This window comes from Pieris rapae, chromosome 10 (genome assembly GCF_905147795.1).
Source record: "Pieris rapae chromosome 10, ilPieRapa1.1, whole genome shotgun sequence".
NCBI classification, from domain to species: domain Eukaryota; kingdom Metazoa; phylum Arthropoda; class Insecta; order Lepidoptera; family Pieridae; genus Pieris; species Pieris rapae.
In genome coordinates this window covers 10516750-10539383 of record NC_059518.1, presented here as the reverse complement: position 1 = coordinate 10539383, position 22634 = coordinate 10516750, and the positions used below count along the sequence as shown (strand labels likewise).

The 22634-nt window shown below is 32.7% G+C and overlaps 1 protein-coding gene across 3 annotated transcripts; it reads left to right on the top strand.

Moving 5' to 3' along the window:
* The first annotated feature begins 316 nt into the window (after positions 1-316).
* On the top strand, positions 317-22503 carry LOC110999238 (UDP-glycosyltransferase UGT5). 3 transcript variants are annotated; one of them, XM_022268209.2, is made up of 4 exons: positions 317-1222; positions 14181-14406; positions 16168-16384; positions 22086-22503. In XM_022268209.2, exons 1-4 carry the CDS (start codon positions 332-334, stop codon positions 22360-22362), a joined length of 1611 nt encoding a protein of 536 aa, XP_022123901.2. In that variant the 5' UTR covers positions 317-331; the 3' UTR covers positions 22363-22503. The 3 variants fall into 3 exon arrangements, with proteins under 3 accessions (XP_022123901.2, XP_022123898.2, XP_022123899.2); XM_022268206.2 differs by lacking the exon at positions 317-1222 and adding an exon at positions 7212-8142; XM_022268207.2 differs by lacking the exon at positions 317-1222 and adding an exon at positions 10746-11702.
* Positions 22504-22634: the final 131 nt, after the last annotated feature.

The following is a 22634-nucleotide window of genomic DNA, read 5'->3' as shown; positions in this document are numbered from 1 at the left end:
GGAATGTTTAATTTGTTGTAAAATATTAAGCTTAAAATTTGGAATAAAAAGTCTAATAGTATTTTACTTATCTTGTGATTTTATACAATTTCAAAACAAAGGATGTATAATATATCGGACTCATGATCAGATGACATATTTCTAAATTAAATAGATGCCACATTGATTTTAAATGTAATTTGCTTCTACAAGTACCCTAATCTACAATACTAATATAGTTCCGCATACTTAAAGTAATTGTACATTCATATCAAAGAACCTATTAAGAATGAGCTAGCATCAAGTGACGTTATGTACCGCTGAAAATAGTATAAAGTTACTCGGCATTGGAATGCATACGCAGTATTTTACGAGACATCGCGTAAGAAACATAGCTATGCACATTTTATTGTTTATTTTCTTAATAATAAGCAATGGCGACGGTGCAAGGATCTTGGGGCTTTTCCCGCATACTGGTAGAAGCCACTTTAAATTCTTTGAACCGTTGCTCAAAACGTTAGCAGAACGCGGGCATGAAGTTACGGTTGCCTCCTATTTTCCCCATGAAAACCCGCCAAGTAATTATAAAGACGTCAGCTTTAAAGGGATCGCCGAAGTGGGCTTGGAAACCTTTAACGTGGAATCGGTAGAAAACGAAAGTTTTCATCACAGAATACCTTTCATTGGTGATGTTTTAAAGCAAGTTAACATATTACACTTGTTTGGTGATTTAGCTGTTGATCTTTGCGAGAAAACGATCAGTTGGCAGCCACTTGTAGACTCGTTAAAAAAAAGCTACGATTTAGTAATTGTGGAAAGTTTCACAAGCGACTGTATGCTAGGACTTCTGCATGTGTTTGGAATTAAAGCGCCAATTATTGGTTTGTCTTCGTGCAATTTACTGTCGTGGACTTTGCCTCGTCTCGGGCTTGTTGATAACCCATCATATCTACCGGACGTGACTACTTCGCTGGCTACGAAGATGACCCTTATAGAGAGAATTCAAAATACGGTTATGAACATTTACACGAATACATGGTTCCAGTACTCCGTTCAGCAAAAAGAACAGAAAATTATAGAGAACCATTACAAGACACATGTGCCTTTGTACGAATTATCTATGAACATGTCGTTAATAATGGTGAATACGTTTTATGCTTTGAATGGTGTTCGAAATTATGTTCCGGGCCTGGTGGAAGTTGGAGGCATTCATCTAAACAAGACCGGGAACGGAATACCAAAGGTATGTGATACATTCTTAGTATAGAAGATTACCGTAACCACAAAAATTGGTTATGAATTTACAATGATCCACTTGTTAGAGTGAGATGTGTTAATATAATTATTCTTTGCTGTCTCAGAAATAAAAAATCATACTCTCTGATTAATCGCTGTGCTTAAATAAAATTATATTTGACCAGGAGCATACAAATGCATTGTAGTTATATTAATCTTTATCAAAAGCTAAGAACTGAAAAGTACATTACATTTATAAAGGGTACAGTTAATTAAAAGATGAACATTACTCTTGTATATGTCCATTTTAATGCATTAAATAAGGTATAAAATAAAAGAGTTGTGTTCTATATTTTCTTTACGTATTATTGTAAAGCGGCTTGTTTATTATAGAATCCTTTGATATGTGATATTTATTTGTACATGTTAATTAAAATTAAACTTCACAAATGTTACCATAATTCATAATTTTAATTTATCCCTTCCCCTTTCATCATAGGGGAAGGGACCACCTCCACAGGTTTCTCCCTTCATCCACTTTCATGACTTTCTGGTCTATTAGAGGCCGGGCTTAGTTTTCAGTGTCTGTTTTTTATAGTTCCTTTGACTTCCTGAACTTCAATACACGCCATTTTATTTAGCTTTCCTAGACCGCTTAGACAACCAGGATAACCATGCTTTCTTCTTCTCGCTTACTGCTTTGCTTTGTCATCCATCCAGGCACTTCTTCAACACCTTATCCTTTTACTCTAGCAACTACCACATTACTTGGTAGCCGTTGAGAATAACGTTTCTTGTAATGTCACCCATACTTGCTCCTCACATATTTCGTTAATTTTTATATTTTCTTTATTTAAAGCTTGATCTTCGTTACATGCATATTCCTTTTGCAAATCGCAGTTTTTTCACTTTATTCATTCTAGTGCAACCATTTGTGTACATATATATGTACTTTTACGCCAACCCCGTAATAATTAAATACGATATCACTAAAAAATGGTTGGTGTATATAGGAGTGCCTCGATTCACCCTGTTCTCTAGGACCCATTTCCTTCGTCTACTATCACAAAGTCAACCATACTTTTCCTGTCATCCCCAGGATATTCATCTCTATACGATAATTGTAGGTAATAATTGCAATAAACACATTAATCTTAAGCGGTAATAATATAAAATTAAAAAAAATAGAAATGCTTGCGTATTATTATATAACATTATAGCAAATGGTAGGATTAAAAAAAATTGAATTTTATATAATAATTGTAAGTAATATAATTTAATATAAGAATAATATTTATTGCAATAACCACATTTATTTTACACAGTAATAATATCAAGTAAGAAAATGTTGGAAATGTTTCTTTAGGTATTGTAAGTTAATTATTGCAATAAATGAGCATTTACTCTAATAAATATAATATTTATATAATTATAACCTTTAATTTAACAGGCTAATAATATACTTTACCAGGCTATTTATCAATAATTGGCGTTGGCACAGGAATTCTTCTCCCACTCATGAAAAAGTCACCATAAGACGAAGAACTAATTTAAAATCAGCTGTCTTTAAATATATTATCAATAGTGTTGAAGATCTTTCGTTCTATGAATGATGGACGTGGGGCCCACGCATAGAGACTCTTTCGAATAGGCTGAGCTCTGCAGCATATGCAGTAAAGAAAATCCAACAGCTTACTGATAAGGATACGGCTTAAATTGTGTACCATAGCTACTTTCACAGCGTTATGTCGTACGGTATTCTACTGTGGGGTGCTGCTGCAGAGGTTCAATCCATATTTGTGTTGCAGAAGCGGGCTGTTCGGGGTATTTGTAGTGTTTCCCCGAGGGAGTCAGTACGGAATAGATTTAAGGAACTAAATATTATGACATTAACCGGTCAATATATTCTTGAAGCCTTGTTGTATGTACAAAAAAACTTAAACGATTTTAAAACAAATGGTGACTACGCGTTATAGAACTAATTTAACCAACCAGGCTACAGAAGATAAACCACTCCTTATATGGAAATTGTATTCGTTTTTACAACAAACTCCCAAGCGAAATTAGAGAACTATCAGAAAATAAATCCAAAGCCCTTGTTAAAAGTAAATTAATTAATAAAGCCTTTTATAAATATGACGAATACTTAAATGATCCTAATCCTTGGGATTGATTTGCTCCAGTTCAAACAATTTGTATTAAAACTTGGCGATTGAAAAGAGTGGCGGAAATTTTCTTGCCAGTTCTTCTTGCTCTACGCTCTACGCCCTTGACTTCCGAACTGGTTGTAAATGTAAATTTAATTTGTTTTTTCTTTGACGTTCATAAGTGTACATGTTTACCTATATGAATAAAGATATTTTGAGTTTGATGTGAGAAATATTGTTTCCTGAACTACAAGTAATGACTATGTCAACATAATATTGGGTGTTGTTTTTACTTGGGGTATTGCATTGCGCATATCCTACCGCGGCGCTACTGGTTAGTGCGGGAGGGTTATGTGGGACTCGCCATTGTGCTTACCCACTACAACCCCAAGGCGCCACTCACAATAACAGCAGAGACTTATTCGCTTGCCGCCTACTACATATTTAGGTGCGTTAACCCACTGGGGATAAAGATTCTGACATCGAGAATCATTCTTTTAGGCATTATAGTTACTGAAAGCCCGCACAAGTTTCTTCAAGCATAGAATAACACGAACGAAATATATTTTTTAAATATGACGCGTCATCAACTAAGCTCAAAAACCTTAATTTTTCTTGAAGATTAGTCTCCGTCGCTGTAAAACAATTATGTGTGTAAAATATATAGGTAATATTAATAATATGTATACATATATATATAATATATGTAAACTTTAGAATGGATTATATTTATTTATTTTCCACTTATATATTATGTAGTTACTTATTAATTTTGCAGAATAATAATTATCAAACTATCATAATAGGTTGAACAGAGAATGTATGGAGATAAAAACTCCATTACGTGAGTAACACTGAAAATGTTTAGAACTGGCCACTTGGAAACATTGCAAATGAAAACTTTTTTCATTTCAATTTTAGAACTCTTGGTAACCTAATGCAGTATATTGCATTCATTTGTCTTTTTTTTGTAAATAAGCGACAAATCTAAAACTCATGTTACACACCTAACGCGAGAAAATTTTCAGTCAATGATTTATTATGACTTTCGTTTTGGGCTTACTGTACAACAAAAATTAGAATCATTTAATATTTCGTTTTTTTGACGTTCATAATGTACATTATGTTACCTATATGAATAAATAAATTTTGACTTTAGACTTTGATGAAGCTATGATAGGCTGCGATTAGCATTTCTTAATGAAGCCCCATCTCGTGCCACAATTGATAATTGGTTTAACGAGTTTAGGCGTGGACGTAGTAATCTCAATGATTATCCGCGTAAGGGACGTTTTAACAGCGACTACTGAAGATAACATCAGCGCTGTGCGACGCATGATACAGAAGGATAATAGAGTGACTTATCAACAGATACGGGCAAGCCTAGGCATTGGTATAAGTCAAGTTAAAAAAAATAAAAGGAAGCTTTGTACCAGATGGATTCCCCACACTTTATTTAACCGACGACCAGAAACACCTTCGCATGGACTGGTGTCGCCAAATGTTAGACAAGTTCAACGGAGGTGACTCTAATGCTGTATATTTTGACATCGTCACAGGTGTTCAAAGCTTATGATATATTGCTACAAAACCGTTTCCATTCCAGGATCGGCCAAATATGGTATTTAAATAGATCAGAGTTCATAATTTTTTTAGTCGTCGCAGTCGTTATATATTTTAAAATAAATTTGGAATCTTAAAAGAAATAAGGCACAAAATTAACAATTAGACATCTAATATTTATACTTGAACTCGAATGTTTGCGTTCAAAGAAATGCGTTGTTGTAGTAGTTGTAGAATGTAGTGCAATAATAATCTACAAGCTATGACAGTTAACAAGAGATATCGCCTACTAATATTGTCATAGCAATAGGCACATAAGCGATTTAGCTGGTACAAACAATATTAAACAAATACGATAGGTACCAAGATATTTTCTATTGATATCATCGTTTATATATTTGAAATAAAAAACCGGACAATTCTTTTGATAAGATTAAAATAATTACTTAAATTAAAACCATTTCTGAATGTTTGGACAAAACGACCCTATTTTTTATACCTATGAGATTCTTATCATAAACAATTATATGATTCAGTAAGTTGACACGTGTAAAATTGAATTGTGCAATAATTAGGAGTGTCATTCATTATGTCGAAACGTCTGCAGTTTATGTGTAGGTTAACTTGCCAAAGAGAAGAATTACTGTATGAATATACCTGAAACGTGGATATATGCTACTTTGTTTTATCTTTCATAACCTTTTTTTAATTAGTCCCTGGAAGGAAGAGTTTCAAATAAATTAAATTATCGTTAACAAATAAAACGGTTGTTGTTTGTATCAGGTTTTTGTCATAAAGTTGACTCAGCGAACCGCTCAAGACATTGACCTAAAAGTGACCGGTTAAGACCAAAGTCATGGATCAAGTTCAAGATTTATTATAACCTCGTTTATGTTGATATGTCATATGCACAATTAATAGCCTTTATTCATTTTAATATAACGCACGCTTTCATATAGAATCTTTAAATTCTATATTAAATTTAATTTCGTATGGCTACTTTAAAAATGTCTTACCTCCTTGAGGTATGATAATATCCTATACATTTTTTTATATAAATAAATAAGTATTTTTGACGGGATTTTGTGGCGAAAATATTTTTTCATCCTTTTGTCGATACTGTGCTCATTGCCATCAAATAAACCAAAGTAATTATGGACAGGGGTGATATCTGTCCTCCTAATTTTATTATTATCACAATATTGTATTCTGACACATACTAAAGATAAGACGTACCTATGTCTTATTTTATTACAATCTTATGGAATAAAAATTATTTGTATTTATTGTACCCTAATAAGTCTGCACCACCTTTGAGAACATTAGGACCATGAAAAAAGCTTTTCTATAATTGCGACCAATATAAAATTTAAAAGTTAAACCATACAATTGTCAACTTTTAAAGATTTTGAAAAACTACAAAAAAGCCGTTGTGTCATGTTTTTCCATTAACTTTAGCCACTTAAACAAATTGCTCTTGTAACAATTGAAACGTAATTTAGACGGATACTGTATTGACATTTCAAAGTTTAAAGGAGATATCTAATAAGAATCGAGTCTTACTTAGATGAATACTGAAAACTATTATTCTATTATAACATATTTTTTTTAAATACTCACACTAAAATGTTTATCTTGAAAACGTTGCTCTTTAGATAATTCAATTAGTTGAGTGCGCCCATAAGAAGTCAGGGTTCTGGCATTGTATGTTAGTATGTAGAGTTTGTCTACTGCTCTTACAATAGAGTTTCGGTTTAATCACTACTAATATATATTACTTGCTTTGTATGTGCAGATAAATTGAGAGTGGAGTGGAGGGCTGTGGTCTGGCTCGCCCTCGGGGACGGAATTTATTGTGTTTTTTGTGAAAAATGGGATTGAGTTGTGTTGGAAAATATAATATGGAAACTTAAAAAAGCAATTATATCCGGAAGTTATTACGTTATAACAAGGTGATTGCCGATACCATATACATAATTTGTTAGGAATGTATTTTTTTTCTTATTATGAAGATCTTGATTGTTGTAAATAAACTTGGTTTAAGTACTATATATTTTTAAAAGATTCGAGTATAAAGTTTTCTGAGGTTTTATAAATGATACCTTGTGTCGATTTATTTACATAAATAGGTATATCATGTAAGTTGAGCAGAAAAATCAATTTCTATTATTATGTATTTCGTGTCAACAGGCTTTATGATTCATCTGATTGCCACACGAGCATATAGCTGTTGATAACACGTAGTATTTATTTTTGTAATCATCCTCAAAAATTATTACATTCTGATAAAGTGAGCAAACATTCAATTTGTGTGATCTTGCGCAGTCTCTGGCTAGCAATAGGTCCGTGAACAGTGTTAACAATGCGTCTTACAATATATCATATCATCACTGTAATTACCTGTTTTTACCATGTTCAAGGTTCTAGAATTCTCGCCCTTTTTCCACATCCAGGGAAAAGCCACCACATGGTGTTCGAACCCCTTTTCCTAAAATTAGCTCAACGCGGCCACCAAATGACAGTCGCTTCTTTCTTCCCACTTGAAAATCCCCCCGTGAATTACGCCGAATTAAGCTTTGTCGGTCTCGCCGGTTTGGGACTAGAAGTTTTAGATATGGCCATGTACGAAAACCCGCCCTTGAAGTACGGCATTCCACTTATCGGAGACATTTTAAAACAGCGTGATGAAATACGACAGCTTGCCAGAAGCGCTATTACGGTTTGTGAAAAATTAGTGGGCTGGAAACCATTAATTGAAGTGTTAAAACATGACTATGATCTCGTCATCGTAGAGAATTTTAACAGTGACTGTATGCTGGGTCTGTTACACCTGTATGGCATCAAGGCCCCAGTCATAGCGCTCTCATCTTGCAACGCTTTTCCATCGTCTGCAGAACGTTTAGGTTTTGTTGATAACCCATCTTACGTCCCTGTCATAACTTCACCATGGACTGCACCCATGTCGTATACACAGAGAGTAAAAAACGCAGTTTTAAATGTATATCTGAAGAGCATCCTGCAAAATATACAAGACACTGAGAAAGCAATTATTGAGAAGCATTATGGTAAGGAAGTGCCTTTATACGAGCTATCGAAGAATATTAGTTTATTGATGTTGAATACGTTTCACGAATTAAATGGGGTACGCCCCTTGGTACCAGGACTGCTTGAAGTTGGTGGCATGCACCTTGATAGAGAACAAAAGAAGATTCCACAGGTGAGTTAAGAATGTTTGTTAATTTATTAACTTTATTACGATAAAGTTAATCTCATGTGATAAAAATAATATTTTTCTTTTATCTCATGTATTACTTGGTTTTATCCTTATATTATTGATATATGATATACTCTCTGTATCCGCAATTATTATAAATTACCTCAATTATTAAAGAAATATGCCTGGAGTAGCCTTCCGTACAAATATTAGGCTTACAATTTTTACAATTTATTTTAATTTTGTAATTTATAAGAATTACAATTTGGATAAACAAATTTACACGTGACGGCGGAACATACGAACTGGGTTATGTATTGGTATACCATATTTAGGCTCTTTAATTGTAATGATTGATTAAATGAATTTTAACGATTAAATGATGAGTCAATGTCTTGCCTAATCAATCGTCAAACAATATGAGTGACTTGCTTAATATCTTAAATATATACTTAGGCATAATAATTTATTATATATATATGTATATGTATGATTTTATTACTTTTAATGATTAAATTATGATGCAATGTCTTGCCTAATCAATCGTCAAACAATATGAGTGACTTGCTTATTTGCTACTTAATATCTTAAATATATACCTAGGCATAGTCATTTATTATATATATATGTATATGTATGATTTTATTACTTTTAATGATTAAATTATGAGGCAATGTCTTGCCTTATCAATCGTCATAAAATATGAGTGACTTGCTTATTTGCTACATAATATCTTAAATAATACCTAGGCATAATAATTTATTACATATATTATATGTTACTGTAAAAGCTCGAACTACGGTGAATCTTAAGATTTAAATGTAAGTCTTAGGATTTACCGACATGAGTTGGTAAATGTAAGTATTTCTGAAAATACGATGATTTTTTCGAGCTTTTACCATTCGAATTCAGTATATGCTAGGTTTTACCACTGTCAGCTGGTAGATGTTGGTTTTAGGAATATAACAATGAGTAATTCTTAATTATTTACTTTAATGGACTATTAGACAAAACAGGTACATAGTATTATAAAGATATCATATGATAGTAATAAGTACAAACTAATACCAACTTATTTAAATTATTTTGAAAAACATAACGTATATCTCTGAATATCTCAATCTCATCTATGAATATCTATCTGAATCAGTAGAAGTAAAGTAATACTGATGATCTGCAGGTGCATTTTTTGTCGAGCATTTTTTTGACAATTACATTTTTTTAATTCTTGTCTACCAACTGTCAACGACAATTTTCTGACAACTTCTCGAAGACTCACTTTTTTATTCGTAACAACGTCTTCTATCAATATAAAATCTTCAGAGCATGCGGCGAACTGATCCTTCATGTTCAGCTGTTTAAGTATACCCATTTTGGTACCTAGTTGGTAAAACTCATTGTCCTTTATATCTATCACAACTGCAATAATGTTTTTTTAATCAGTTTTAAAGGTTTTTCAACATTTACCGTGCCATTAATGTAAATCCTAAGATTTGCCTACGGAATGGTGGTAAGAGTTCGATTCGCAAACCTTTAGGGACATTTACCATTAGGAATTGGTAGATCTTAGGTTTTACTGGAATATCTTAGGATGTACTGTAGTTCGAGCTTTTACAATAACATATATATGATTTTATGAATTTTAATGATTAAATTAGGAGTCAATGTCCTGACTTAGCAATCATCAAACAGTATCACTACTCAAATAAGTGAATTGCTTATTTGCTTCCTAATCTCTTCATTTAGGTAAACATCTTAAATGTATACCTAGGAATACGAAAGTAAATAGTTATTTCCGAAAAATGGAAAAAATTATATTTAGATTTCACCGGTGAAATATTTTATGTAACATTTTCTTTGGTAATCATAATACCTTAAAATATTTATAAAAGGCGAAAGTATGGAAATATTGTCGCAAGCATTGATAGTCTCATTCATATGCAGTGCATTTCCGATTTCCACAAGATAGCTACGAACCTTGACACCTATTCACTGAGAGGCAAACTAGGTATATAATAAGTTATTAATATTTTATATGAACAAGACAATATGCTCGGTTTTTGTATAGACTGTATACCTCAGAAGTTTTGCAGAAGCATAATGTATTTCTTATAATATGACTTGTGATGACTTGATTTCTGAAATCATTAAACATAAGAAATATTTTATTTAACGAAGCTTTAATTCGTAAAGGTCATATGCGGTCTGCGTTAAAAGTATTGTACTCCTATTTAAAAAGACAACTTTGATTACAACTTTAATTGCAATTAAACATTACAACAATGTATAACAACGCTATAGTACACAAGATTTTTAAAAATTATTAGTAGAAAAAAGTTTAGAGACAAAAAATCTGGAAGGTCAGTTCCCATGGCTCAAATTAAAAAAAAATGAGGTTCAGTCAAATAAGTACGGATGTTACCTACTTAAAAAAAACTCGTAATTACCGGCTAAACGGCTTATTAAAATTGCTCATTTCTTATTTTCAATTACTAAGTATATTTTAAACTATCAAAACCTTATCTAAGTAGTTCATTATCGAGGTTAAAGGTTGAGGTCTAACCTCAATAATCTTCGATTGTCGTGCGTTATAGCCGCCGCGGATGTAATGTAACACATTCTGAAAATAGTGTCTGACTGAGTGTTCAGTGTCGGGCTGCTCGCACAGTCTGCCAGTATTTTACTCGCCTCTCTACCGGGAAGAGCGTGCGATGCGTGCACACACGATAATATTCGCTTTCGTCGCGCTCCATCATGTTCAAAGCGCAAAAATTCTCGGTCTATTTCCACATACGGGGAAGAGCCACCATATGGTTTTTGAACCCCTTCTAAAGCAGCTGGCTGTACGTGGACATCAAATGACCGTCGCGTCATTCTTTCCCTTAAAAAATCCACCTGCAAATTACACCGATGTCAGTTTCGAAGGCATCGCTGGTATAGGTGTCGAGACATTGGATATGTCATGGTTCGAAAACCCTAGTTTAGTTTTCCAATTGCCGTTTGTGGGTGAAATTTTGAAACAGTTTGCCGGTTTTCAACCTCTCGGCGGAATGGCTTTAAATGTCTGCGGGAAGGCTTTAGATTGGCCCCCGCTCGTGGACGCTTTGAAGGGCGACTACGACATCGTGATTGTTGAAAACTTCAGCAGTGATTGCATGCTTGGATTGTTACATGTTTATGGAATTAAAGCACCGATTGTTGCATTGTCGTCATCGAATGCAGTGCCGTGGGCTGCAGAGCGTATCGGTTTTGTTGATAATCCGGCTTATTTACCTGTGCTGAGTGCAAGTTGGGCGACTCCGATGACTTATTTACAAAGGGTACAGAATACTTTTGCGAATCTGTTTCTCAAATACTGGTTTCATTTCGAAGTTCAAGAGAAGGAGAAGTCTTTAATTGAAAAGCATTATGGCCGTAAAGTGCCTCTGGAAGATTTGGCCAAAAATATAACATTGTTGATGGTCAATACGTTTCATCCTCTGAATGGTGTGCGCCCATCTGTCCCGGGACTGATCGAAGTTGGTGGTATGCATCTTGATGATACTAGAAAGCACATCCCGGAGGTAAGTTCCACAAGAATAATATTATGATAAATATTCAAAACATTCAAGGATTTTATTTATGCTCTTGTGTTTAGATAAAAGTGAACACGTTTTTACACCCAAAATTTTTCCTCTAGCACCTCCGGTCTTATTCTTGTAACTCGGTTTCTTGATATAACAATCAAAAACAGCTGCCTTTCCCAGAGGCCATTAAGTTAACTTTACTAATACCCTGACTCTTGAAGAAAAATTATTGGCATACCAAATAAAAAAATAAAACATACGTCTAAAATATATGTTTGTATGTTGCGTTGTTGTCGTCTATAATATACACCTCAAATTTCATTCAAATTAATACAAAAACGATATTAAGACCAGAATAAGGCTTTACGTAGTGAATTTATTTACCTACCTTGCCAACATTTTAAAGGTCACTAACAAAAACGCCGAATACTATTAACGATTGTTTTTTTAGATACCTACGCCATTAATAAATAATACTTTATCAGTGACAAAATATATCTGTTAATGTCCAAAACTTGTTCCTAATGAATATTTCTTAAATACATTAATTTTTATCTTGGGAATAAATTATTTGTGCTATTATTTCGCAAAAATTTATCCGTGATCATAAACAGTTTTGTGTTTTTCTATGCATCTTTATTATTTGTTTTAACGTTAATAATTAGACTTTATTACTTAGATTATTTTATTAAAGCTTATTCGCGCCTTCCAAATAAGTTATGGTTCTTAAACGTGCAATTATTTCTTAAATAATGTTTTGTAAAAGAGTGTAAATAGGGTAGTTGGTGTTGGTTTTTTCTTTCGTATCTTTCGTACTTCTTTCATATTTAAATCAAAAATATTTAAGTTGCATCATATTTGATAACACCTCATTTTTATTTCATATCTTATCTATACTCAAAGTTTTTTTAACCAAATACACAAATAACATCTGATAAGTGCCTTGTGTGTTGTGACCTCTCTTACATCTGATTGGCTGACCACGACGTTATTATTGTGATAACGATGGAAACTTCTTGTCACACAATAACCCATTTACCTGTTTACGATATCAGTTTATTGGGTTAATCGTTAATTAATTTTTGACAAATACTCTACTTACAATAATCTGTTTTTAAGTTGAATCGGAACCTCTAGGGCTTTTTATTATTTCCCATGTCTTGAATCTTAGGGGAAGAATAATTTTTAATCACCTGATATAGCTTCTAAGAGCAAATTTGTTGTCAGGGTTTTTACTAATTACAGCAAATCTCTTACATAGATGATGATCCTATCGATGTTGTCAATTACAATATTTTTTCGTTTTTATGTTAAACAATGTTTCAATTATGGCATATTATCTAATCTATGAAACATATACAATTAATGTAATGTTACTTTGAATTATAGCTCTGCGCCTATAACTGATAACAAACAATGGATACTATCTAGCATTTTGTCCTCATTACTTCGACAAATAAAGGAATAATCTTAGGAATTAATTCGCAGTGTAGTTACAACAAAGGGAAATATATACGTTATCATTCTACCTAATCCAAGTATTAATAAATATTATGTTAAATAACTACAGGAACTTGTCTACACAAATTATGTACTTCAATAGATTTCAATTAATGCAATCTATAGACACTGACGTATGAAGCTAGATCATTTGCCTCAATAGGTTTATCAATCAAGCAGTTTATCGAGGTCAAATCTATAAACGAAAGAACACTAGAGCATTCGTTATATTGAATTACCACTTTAATTTTCCAAATCAATAATATTTTAACATCATTTGTAAAATACCTAAATATTGCATTAAAATCGTAAGAGCCATCACGTACCTATATGGCCTTAAATACAAAAAAATAGAAATAAATTTATATATGTAGATATATATATATTAGGTTAAAGCTAAAGACGGTGCTTAATGCTGTTATATAATAAAAATATATTAAATTATGTACTTAGATCAATTGAATATAAAATATTGTAAATTATTATTAAGTGTGTCTTGATAAAACTAAAATATTATTGTAATACAGATAGTTCATGCAATTAGATGCATTATGTGTACAATAAAGCATTACGATAAAATTTATAACAATATATCGTTACTTGATGTCGCAAATAGAGGTCAGTAATCGGTGCAATGACCGACGGCATAACATAACTATTGCAAAATTTAATCAACAGTAAAAAGTGTAACAGTCGTCTTTTTTGTGCCTATGAGATCTATTTAATATAACAGTAACTCTGCGTATACATAGATTTTATAATACTTTGTAAATGGGTTCGTCGTGTAGCATCATACTTTCTTAAAAAGTATATATCTTTTACCTGTTTTGTTTAGTCCAATATAGCCTAATATTAGAAAAATGTTTTGTTAAGCCACTAATTAGCTAATCAATTTAACAAGTGCGTTATTTGACCCAATAATATCATATTAAATTACGTACGTGTCCTCTTTTATCAAATATTTTTCTTTTACAGTATATGGAGAAATTCCTCAACGAATCCGAGCATGGCGTGGTGTTATTCAGCTTCGGTTCTCTCATCAAGACTGCAACGATTCCTAAATACAAAGAAGAGATAATAACCAGAGCGCTCTCCAAGCTGAAGCAGAGAGTGATTTGGAAATATGAAAACAGTGCCGAGGAAGGTACTCTTACTGGAAACATTTTGAGAGTGAGGTGGCTGCCTCAGTATGAACTATTACGTAAGTTTTTCATTGAGATATATTATATCAATTACTTCAAATATAATTTAGAATAATCTAATAATAATACAATGGGACACGGTTGATAAAACTTTAAAACAAACACTTCTAATCCAATTTTCAATGCGAACACAGTCTAGATAACACATAACATCAAAAAACAACCTCACCTAACAATATTGATAGGCAGACAGTTAATTATCAAGCTAACTATTACACTGTAATAGTAAGTTTGTTTGTTTGTGTAGTGTAAGACAGGCGCGATAGTAATTAAATTGTTATATTTTTTATATTAGTTACATTTTTTATAGTCTTACATACTTTGGCTTCAATAAATTCTACTTTGCAGAATCTTTTTTGTTCAAACGAAAGCTATGTGAACAAGACTATAATTTAATTGCGATTTTGTAAGTTCAACTCCAGGAAAATATATCGTCTTGTAATTTAGCAGAAATAACGCAATTCCGAGGAAAATTCAAATGTCATGCTCACGTAAAACCTCATAGAATCGTGTTTCTCATTTGTAAAATTATTACCTACCGTATTTTCATGCTAATTATATGGCATTTCTATATTTAGACACAAGACATATTCACAACAAATGAAATTATAATGATATTAAGGAAATCATAAGTATCTAGAATTTAAATTTTTATCACATTAGACTTCTATGTTTTAAAATCCTCTACAGAGTTCACTTAAGCCTTGAAGCTATATTTTATTGATACGTTTTTTTCAAATGTATGTTAGGTACTCTCCGCAAAAATTTCCTCTTAAGAAGATTGAATTAACATGTGTAAACGAATATTATTTACTTCAAGGACACCTATTATTGGTTCTTTAAAGATTTTGTATAATAGGCACTTAGGAAGAACCTTGCTAAATGCACGTTGACATGTTATATGGTTTTCCTTTGTATTCATTACTATTCATATCATCTATTAAGTTACAATGTGGGCTTATTGTTGTTCTTGTATACGTATATCCTTTATGATATGTTTAATAAACTGTAAGAGTAAATTATACTTAAGTCTAGTAAGCTCTGTTAAATGTGAGGAAATATAAGGAATATAGAAAGTCAGAAATGTAAAGTGGGCAATTGATGATTGGCCTACTTACATTTTAATACATTAGACTGGCTTCTTATAAGAGGATTATTCTTTGGAGTTATACGGGTTCAATTCAATCAAAATAGGTTCGTTTTTACATTATAAATCCATCAAATATGAGATATTTTGGCACGAAAATAAATAAACTAACTACATATATGTGAACATCACTTAGAACGTAATAGTGAAGACGGTACTTACGTATTAACGCCACCAATTAGGTTGTCCACGCTAACCAATTTAGTGGTTAGCGTGGACAACCTAAACCTAAATTATTAATGATTAAATATAAAATTCGTAAGTACTGCGAAGACATGTCTGAAGAACACAACGAGGCATGAAAACTCGGCCGGCTTTAATTTCTTTTGACAATATTTAAAAAATTTAATACAGTTTTGAACAGGATTATTTAAAATATCCTTTAGCTTTAGTTTGCAATCTAATATGAATTTATGGATCATATACTTCGCTAGGAATTTGTTTATATCAACTATAAAAGTTGAACAATACTCTAGCTGATAATCAGTTTGGCTTTAGATCCAATGACAGATTTAACTAAATAGCCATGATGCCAAAAGAAGTAGAACTCTTATAGAGATTTATTTGCTATTTTTTTAATAAAGTTTTTCTAAATAACGAAATTTTTGTTCAGGACACAAAAAGGTGGTAGCATTTTTGGCACATGGGGGCCTGTTGGGTATGACTGAAGCGGTATCAGCTGGTAAACCCATGGTGGTTGTACCCTTCTTCGGAGACCAACCCTCCAACGGCGCTGCGGCAGAAGCAGCAGGATTGGCTAAAGTGGTCACTTACTATGACCTTACCGAAGAATCGTTAAGTGCTGCCCTTGAGAAAGTCTTGAGTGCTGAGTGAGTACCTCATTATACTTAATATAATAATATACAGTATTTACAATTCTCTTAACTAATTAAAAATCTAGAGATTAAAACATACTTAAAAGTTTGGTTCCCTTTAACGCTGGCAGAATTACCTCGCTGTTTTGCGATACATACTTGTTAGTTGAGCCAGGAAAGCAAAAGCTAAAAAAGGGGTCACCGGTTTACCAGGCGCTAAGTTAATTCTTTAATAAGCGCCTGGGTACTTGAACCCCACACCCCAAGAGCCAATTTTAGTTAAATTGTTTTAATTAAGATATTATTATTTTTGGAATGGACGAAATTACTTGTGAAATGAAAGTCAACGTTGCCTTAAGTTTTCAGTAGGCATGAATTTTTTAATAAAATATATAAATATTTCATTAGTTAGATTACAATTTAGATTGTTACCAGTAAAAAGTGTATTTATTAAATATATTCTTATTAAATTATAGGTGACATGCGACACCATAAATTATAATATTGAATATGTAGAATATGATACAATAACCTGTCTTTGTTACATTTGATATTGTAACGCAATTTTTACATAAATTAAACATGGTAATTGATGACTAACGTATATTTTCTGAATATCAAAGACGAGCCGTTTAATATGAGAACCTATCAAACCAGAATAAGACCTTCCAACACAATGTGTAAATAGCCACTGTCTATGCCAACGTCTACCGCCATGCTAATCAACCATTTGCCTTTATATAAATTTTTTTTTAAGCTTTTTACACCATCTACAATAATAATTGACAAATACATGCCGTGCATTACAATTCCTTGGCAAGAATTTTGGGCTCAATGCCAATATCATATGCGGAAGTTATATTACATAACTCAATATTGTCTAAGACAATAAACTATTTTAGAACAGTAACTTCTGTTGCTTCTTGTCTTAAATACTATATTTTTCAAAACAGAATTTATACTTAGTATAGCTCCGACCAAGTGTCAATCAGTTTCATTTGTATCACGGTAATCAAGCAGTATACACGTTAACTTTTCCCACACTTTGCAAAATAATAATAAATTACTACCCGCCCCTATTTCATAAAAACTTAATCACTGTAATTGCATTTACCTATACCATATTTTACCTAGAGTTTTCTTAAGTCTCTTTGTCTAAAATTGTATTTAAGATTATTGAAACGAGACGGATGAGTGAACTAAACAGTGAAATTAGACATGTATTTTTATGAAACTTATTATTAGCTATAAATCGGACATTATTCATATTGAAGGATTATGGGTTGTTTATCAAAGAAACGATAGTAATTAGCACAAATATAACTTTTATTTGGTAAGAAGATGAATGACAGCAAGAACACTTAGTTACAATCAACCTTCATATATAGTGTTGCCACCTAGTTAAATTTTCAAAAACTATTTTACTTAAATTGCTCAACACTCCCACTAAAATTTAAACTAGGTACAAATATAACAAAAAAATAAACTCCTACTGAAATTAGAGTTGTGAAAAGAAAAACAAAATGTGATCTCTTAAATAGATAAAAGCTTGAGTTGGTAACGCTTTAGTTAACATATCTGCTAATTGACTGTTACTAGGAATATAATTTAGTTTAATTACACCCAACTCAACCTTTTCCCTTATAAAATTAAATTTCACATCTATGTGTTTGGTTTTCTTATGATAAACAGGATTGCTAATTAACTTAATTGCACTCTGATTATCAACATACAATGGAACAGATGTAATATTTTCACCTAAATCTAATAATAATTGCTGTAACCATAATATCTCTTTTGCAGCTTCACAAGCAGCTACAAATTCTGCTTCAGTTGTGGAGAGAGCAGTAGTCTTCTGTTTCTGGCTACACCATGTTATAGGTCCCCCATTCATATTAAAAATATAACCTGTAGTAGACTTACGCGTGTCTACATCACCTGCAAAATCTGAATCCGAATAGCCAGTGAGATCACTACTTTCTCCATAACATATACATAAATCTTTAGTATTTATTAGGTATCTAATAACACGTTTAATGGCATTTACATGTTGTTGACTTGGATCGTTTACATATCTACTCAAAACATTTACAGCAAAAGAAATGTCAGGCCTTGAAACAGAGCTCAAAAATAACAAGGACCCTATAGCTTCTCTGTATGGAAAATTAATAATATTTTCATCCATTTTCTTTGAAATAACAACATTTACATCTGCAGGGGTACTGGCAGGATTTGAATCACTCATACAAAACTTCTCTATTAATTTTTCAATGTAATCTCTTTGATAAATACAGATACAATTATTTACTCTCTCTATTTCCATTCCCACAAAATATTTCAATTTTAATTCTTTTATTTTAAATGTTTGTTTCAAATATTCTATAACTCTTTTAATCATTGAGGAACTGGAAGAGACTACAAGTGCATCATCAACATAAATTATTATGAATACTTTCACCCCATTGAAAATACCTACATAAACACAACTGTCAGCCTGAGATTGCACAAAACCATATTTTATTAAAAACTCAGTGAATCTTCTATTCCAACAACGAGACGCCTGTTTAAGTCCATACAGTGATTTATTAAGTTTTAGGATACAATCATTTTTAAATGAAATTCCTTCTGGTACTTCTATAAAAATATTCTCTTCCAAATACCCGTTCAAAAAAGCAGTCTTTACATCAAACTGTTGAATTTCTAAATTATATTTAGCTGCAATAGAAAGGATAATTCTTATAGAGTCATATCTCGTTGTTGGAGAGAATATTTCTTGATAGTCAATATCTTTTATTTGATTAAATCCGCGTGCACATAAACGAGCTTTAAACCGTTTTACCTGATCATTTTCATCCTTTTTTATAGCAAAAACCCACTTTGTAGTAAGCGTACGTTGACCAGACCTCTCTACTGGAGTCCAAGTATTATTCTCTTCATGTGCAAGCAATTCTTCATCAATAGCTTTCAACCAGTCGTTTCTTTGTAGACTTTTCATTGCTTCAGCATACGTTTGTGGCAGTGACAGTTCAATTAGGTTTGCTTCAAAACGTCTATTAATCCTTGGTCTCAAATTTATGTTGCTTTGAATTAAATCATCATCTAATTCTTGAGAAGGTTCATATGTAGGGTCATTACTATTGCAACTCAACATGGTATCTTCATTCTCTGATGATGAAGTTTCCACAAGAGTATCCTCTACATTTGTTTCTTGCATTTGATTTTGTTGTCCTAATGTCTTCACTTCATCGTCAATGTATATTTGTGTAATATTCTTCCTTATCTCTGGAACATTATGTTCTTCAAAAATTACATTTCTTGATATTTTAACCTTTTTGGTTTCTGGATTGAACATCCTGTAATTGTTATTATCATACCCAATTAGTATCATTTTCTCACTCTTTTTGTCAAGTTTAGTTCTTAGCTGATTAGGAATATGGACATATCCAATACTTCCAAACACCTTCACATGGCCTATATGAGGTTTGATGCCGTTCCATAATTCAAATGGTGTTTTCTTAGGAGTTTGGCTGGAGGAAGTCCGGTTTAATAAATATACTGCACAATTCACAGCCTCAGCCCATAATTCCAGTGACACATCCCTCGCGTACAACATTGAACGTGCACTCTCCACAATGGTACGGTTCTCTCTTTCAGCACGCCCATTTTGTCCTGGTGTATATGGCGCAGTACACTCATGAATTATACCTTCTTTGCTGAGATAGTCATTGAAGGTTTTATTCACATACTCTCTTCCATTATCAGTATGCAATATTCTGACACTATGCATGTACTTATTTTTGATCAAAGCATTGTATTTCATGAATATGTCCATCACATCACTTTTATGTTTGACAAAATATACATGCCTGTGACTTGTAGCAGCATCCTTAAATAATATAAAGTATCTCATACCTTGGATAGATGTATGACTTATAGGTCCACAGACATCACTATATACAAGGTCACCTGGCTGTAGTTCTCCTCGTATAGATTTGTGAAATGGAAATCTGCACTGCTTTCCATATGCACATGCTTCACAAACAAAATCAGTTTTATCACTGTTATTCAGTTTCAAGCCTTCTACCACATTATCAGCACTCATACTCTTGATTTGTTTTAGGTTAACATGTCCCAGTCTTTCATGCCACATTTTAATGTTATTTTGATCACTTTGAACTAAGTTACATGTATCTGAGACCACAGCTTTAATTTTCAATTCGTATAAATTATTTTCTGTTATTGTTGCACACATTACTAAGTCATTTCCTTTGTAAATGAATGCACCAGAGTCTTTCTTGATAATGATATATGATTTACGCATTATCACACCTTCTGAGAACAGATTTCGTCGCAAATTCGGAACATACAATACATCATGTAGTTCACTGTTCTCCCACTGTCCATTGACACATCTCTTTATTAACATCTTGCCAATGCCAGCCACTTCCACTGATTGTTTGTTTCCTAATGTTAATGATTTCTGGTTACATTCCAATAATTCTACAAAGAACTCCTTTCTATAGGTCATATGTGCAGAGGCACCACTGTCTAAAATCCACACATTGTCTTCAGCTTCATGGAATTTGGTTTCTACATTAAACGCTAACAAGTCTGCACCTTCCTGTTGAGGTTTTCTATACTTGGATTTCTTTGGAGCACGACATTCTCGAGAAAAATGTCCTCGTTTTCCACAATTATAACATTCAAATCTGTGTTTACTGTTTTTATTTTGATTTGAATTACTAGCATTTCTATTCAGCTCACTTTGTTTTGGGCTATTTTTACATCCTTTCTTAGCCACAAGAAGAGCGGTTTCTTGTTCTTCTTCACACTGTAAACTAGCTTCTTCATCTAACAAACGAGCAGTGAGATTGACAAGAGTCTGTTGCTCTGGATCCAAAGACATCCACGCTTGACGGAGTGATCTATACTTATGAGGCATTGTTCCAAGTATTTTTGTTATCACAGCCATTTCACTAATACTTTCGCCACTTTCTTTTAACTGCTTGGCCAATGATTCCACTTTAGAAATGTGTTGAGCTACACTGTCATTTGTAGACATTTTATACTGGTAAAACTTTTCATGGATCAACATTTTACATAATTCACTCTTCTGTTCGTATATTGATTCAAGTTTTGTCATTATTTCCTTAGCAGTTTCACAATTTTCTATTAAAGTTATTTGTTTGAAGTCCATCGAAGATGTTATAATAAACATGGCCATGCCATCATTCTTTGTCCATTCAACATTATTTCCAGCCGGTTTAGGCACTGAAATATCAATCCCTTTTGCTTTTAGGGCACACTTTATCTGGAATTTCCATTGCCTAAAGTTATTTCCATCAAATTTTTCTAAGTTTATTGACCGCATTGAATCCATTTTGAGGTTATTTTGTCAATTTCTTCACAATACGATTGTAACTTTTTCTTTGCTATTTTTCTTAAAACTTTCAATTGCAGAATCTACTGGGCCCATAACCTGAAGGATTATGGGTTGTTTATCAAAGAAACGATAGTAATTAGCACAAATATAACTTTTATTTGGTAAGAAGATGAATGACAGCAAGAACACTTAGTTACAATCAACCTTCATATATAGTGTTGCCACCTAGTTAAATTTTCAAAAACTATTTTACTTAAATTGCTCAACATATATTACTAATCGGATATCCAACTGGACTATTCATGATGTTATAGCGATATTTCTCACTTTCAGAATGCGTTTGCAAGCGCGTCTACTTTCAAATATCTGGAATGACAGACAAACCCCGCCACTCGAGACCGCCGTGTACTGGGTTGAGAGGGTGATTCGTTGGGGTCCAGCTGCGAAACTCCACTCTCCGGCCAGGGATATGCCTCTCTACCAACTCGCCTTGCTTGACGTTGCGGCGGCATTTATCGCTTTTATTATTACCATTGTTGTTATTATTTGGTTTATTTTCACGAGGATATCAAGGCTCTTTGTTAAGGAACGGAAGCAGAAGATACATTAATACAATATCTTTGTTGGTTTGCTTTAAGTTTACCTTTAAGCTTAGATACATTGGTAAAGATTCTTTCTTATTTTTGCGGGTTTATAATTCACTTTGTTACCACGAAATAGCAATATGCATCACTTGGTTATGAAAACAATTGTTCATTCAACTGTACATTCCAACCTCCAGAGTTACAATACTAAAATAATTAAATCATTTCAAAAATGAGAATGATAGGTTTGCCAATAATAGGACAATAGTGGCGTGGTTCGTCATGATCTGTGTCTCTG

Bases quoted from the DNA above. Each gene is read 5' to 3' on its own strand.
- LOC110999238 (XM_022268209.2), top strand. From the start codon at position 332: ATGCATACGCAGTATTTTACGAGACATCGCGTAAGAAACATAGCTATG. The intron at 1,223-14,180 runs GTATGTGATACA...TTTCTTTTACAG, and splicing joins CCGGGAACGGAATACCAAAG to TATATGGAGAAATTCCTCAA. The intron at 14,407-16,167 runs GTAAGTTTTTCA...ATTTTTGTTCAG, and splicing joins GCCTCAGTATGAACTATTAC to GACACAAAAAGGTGGTAGCA.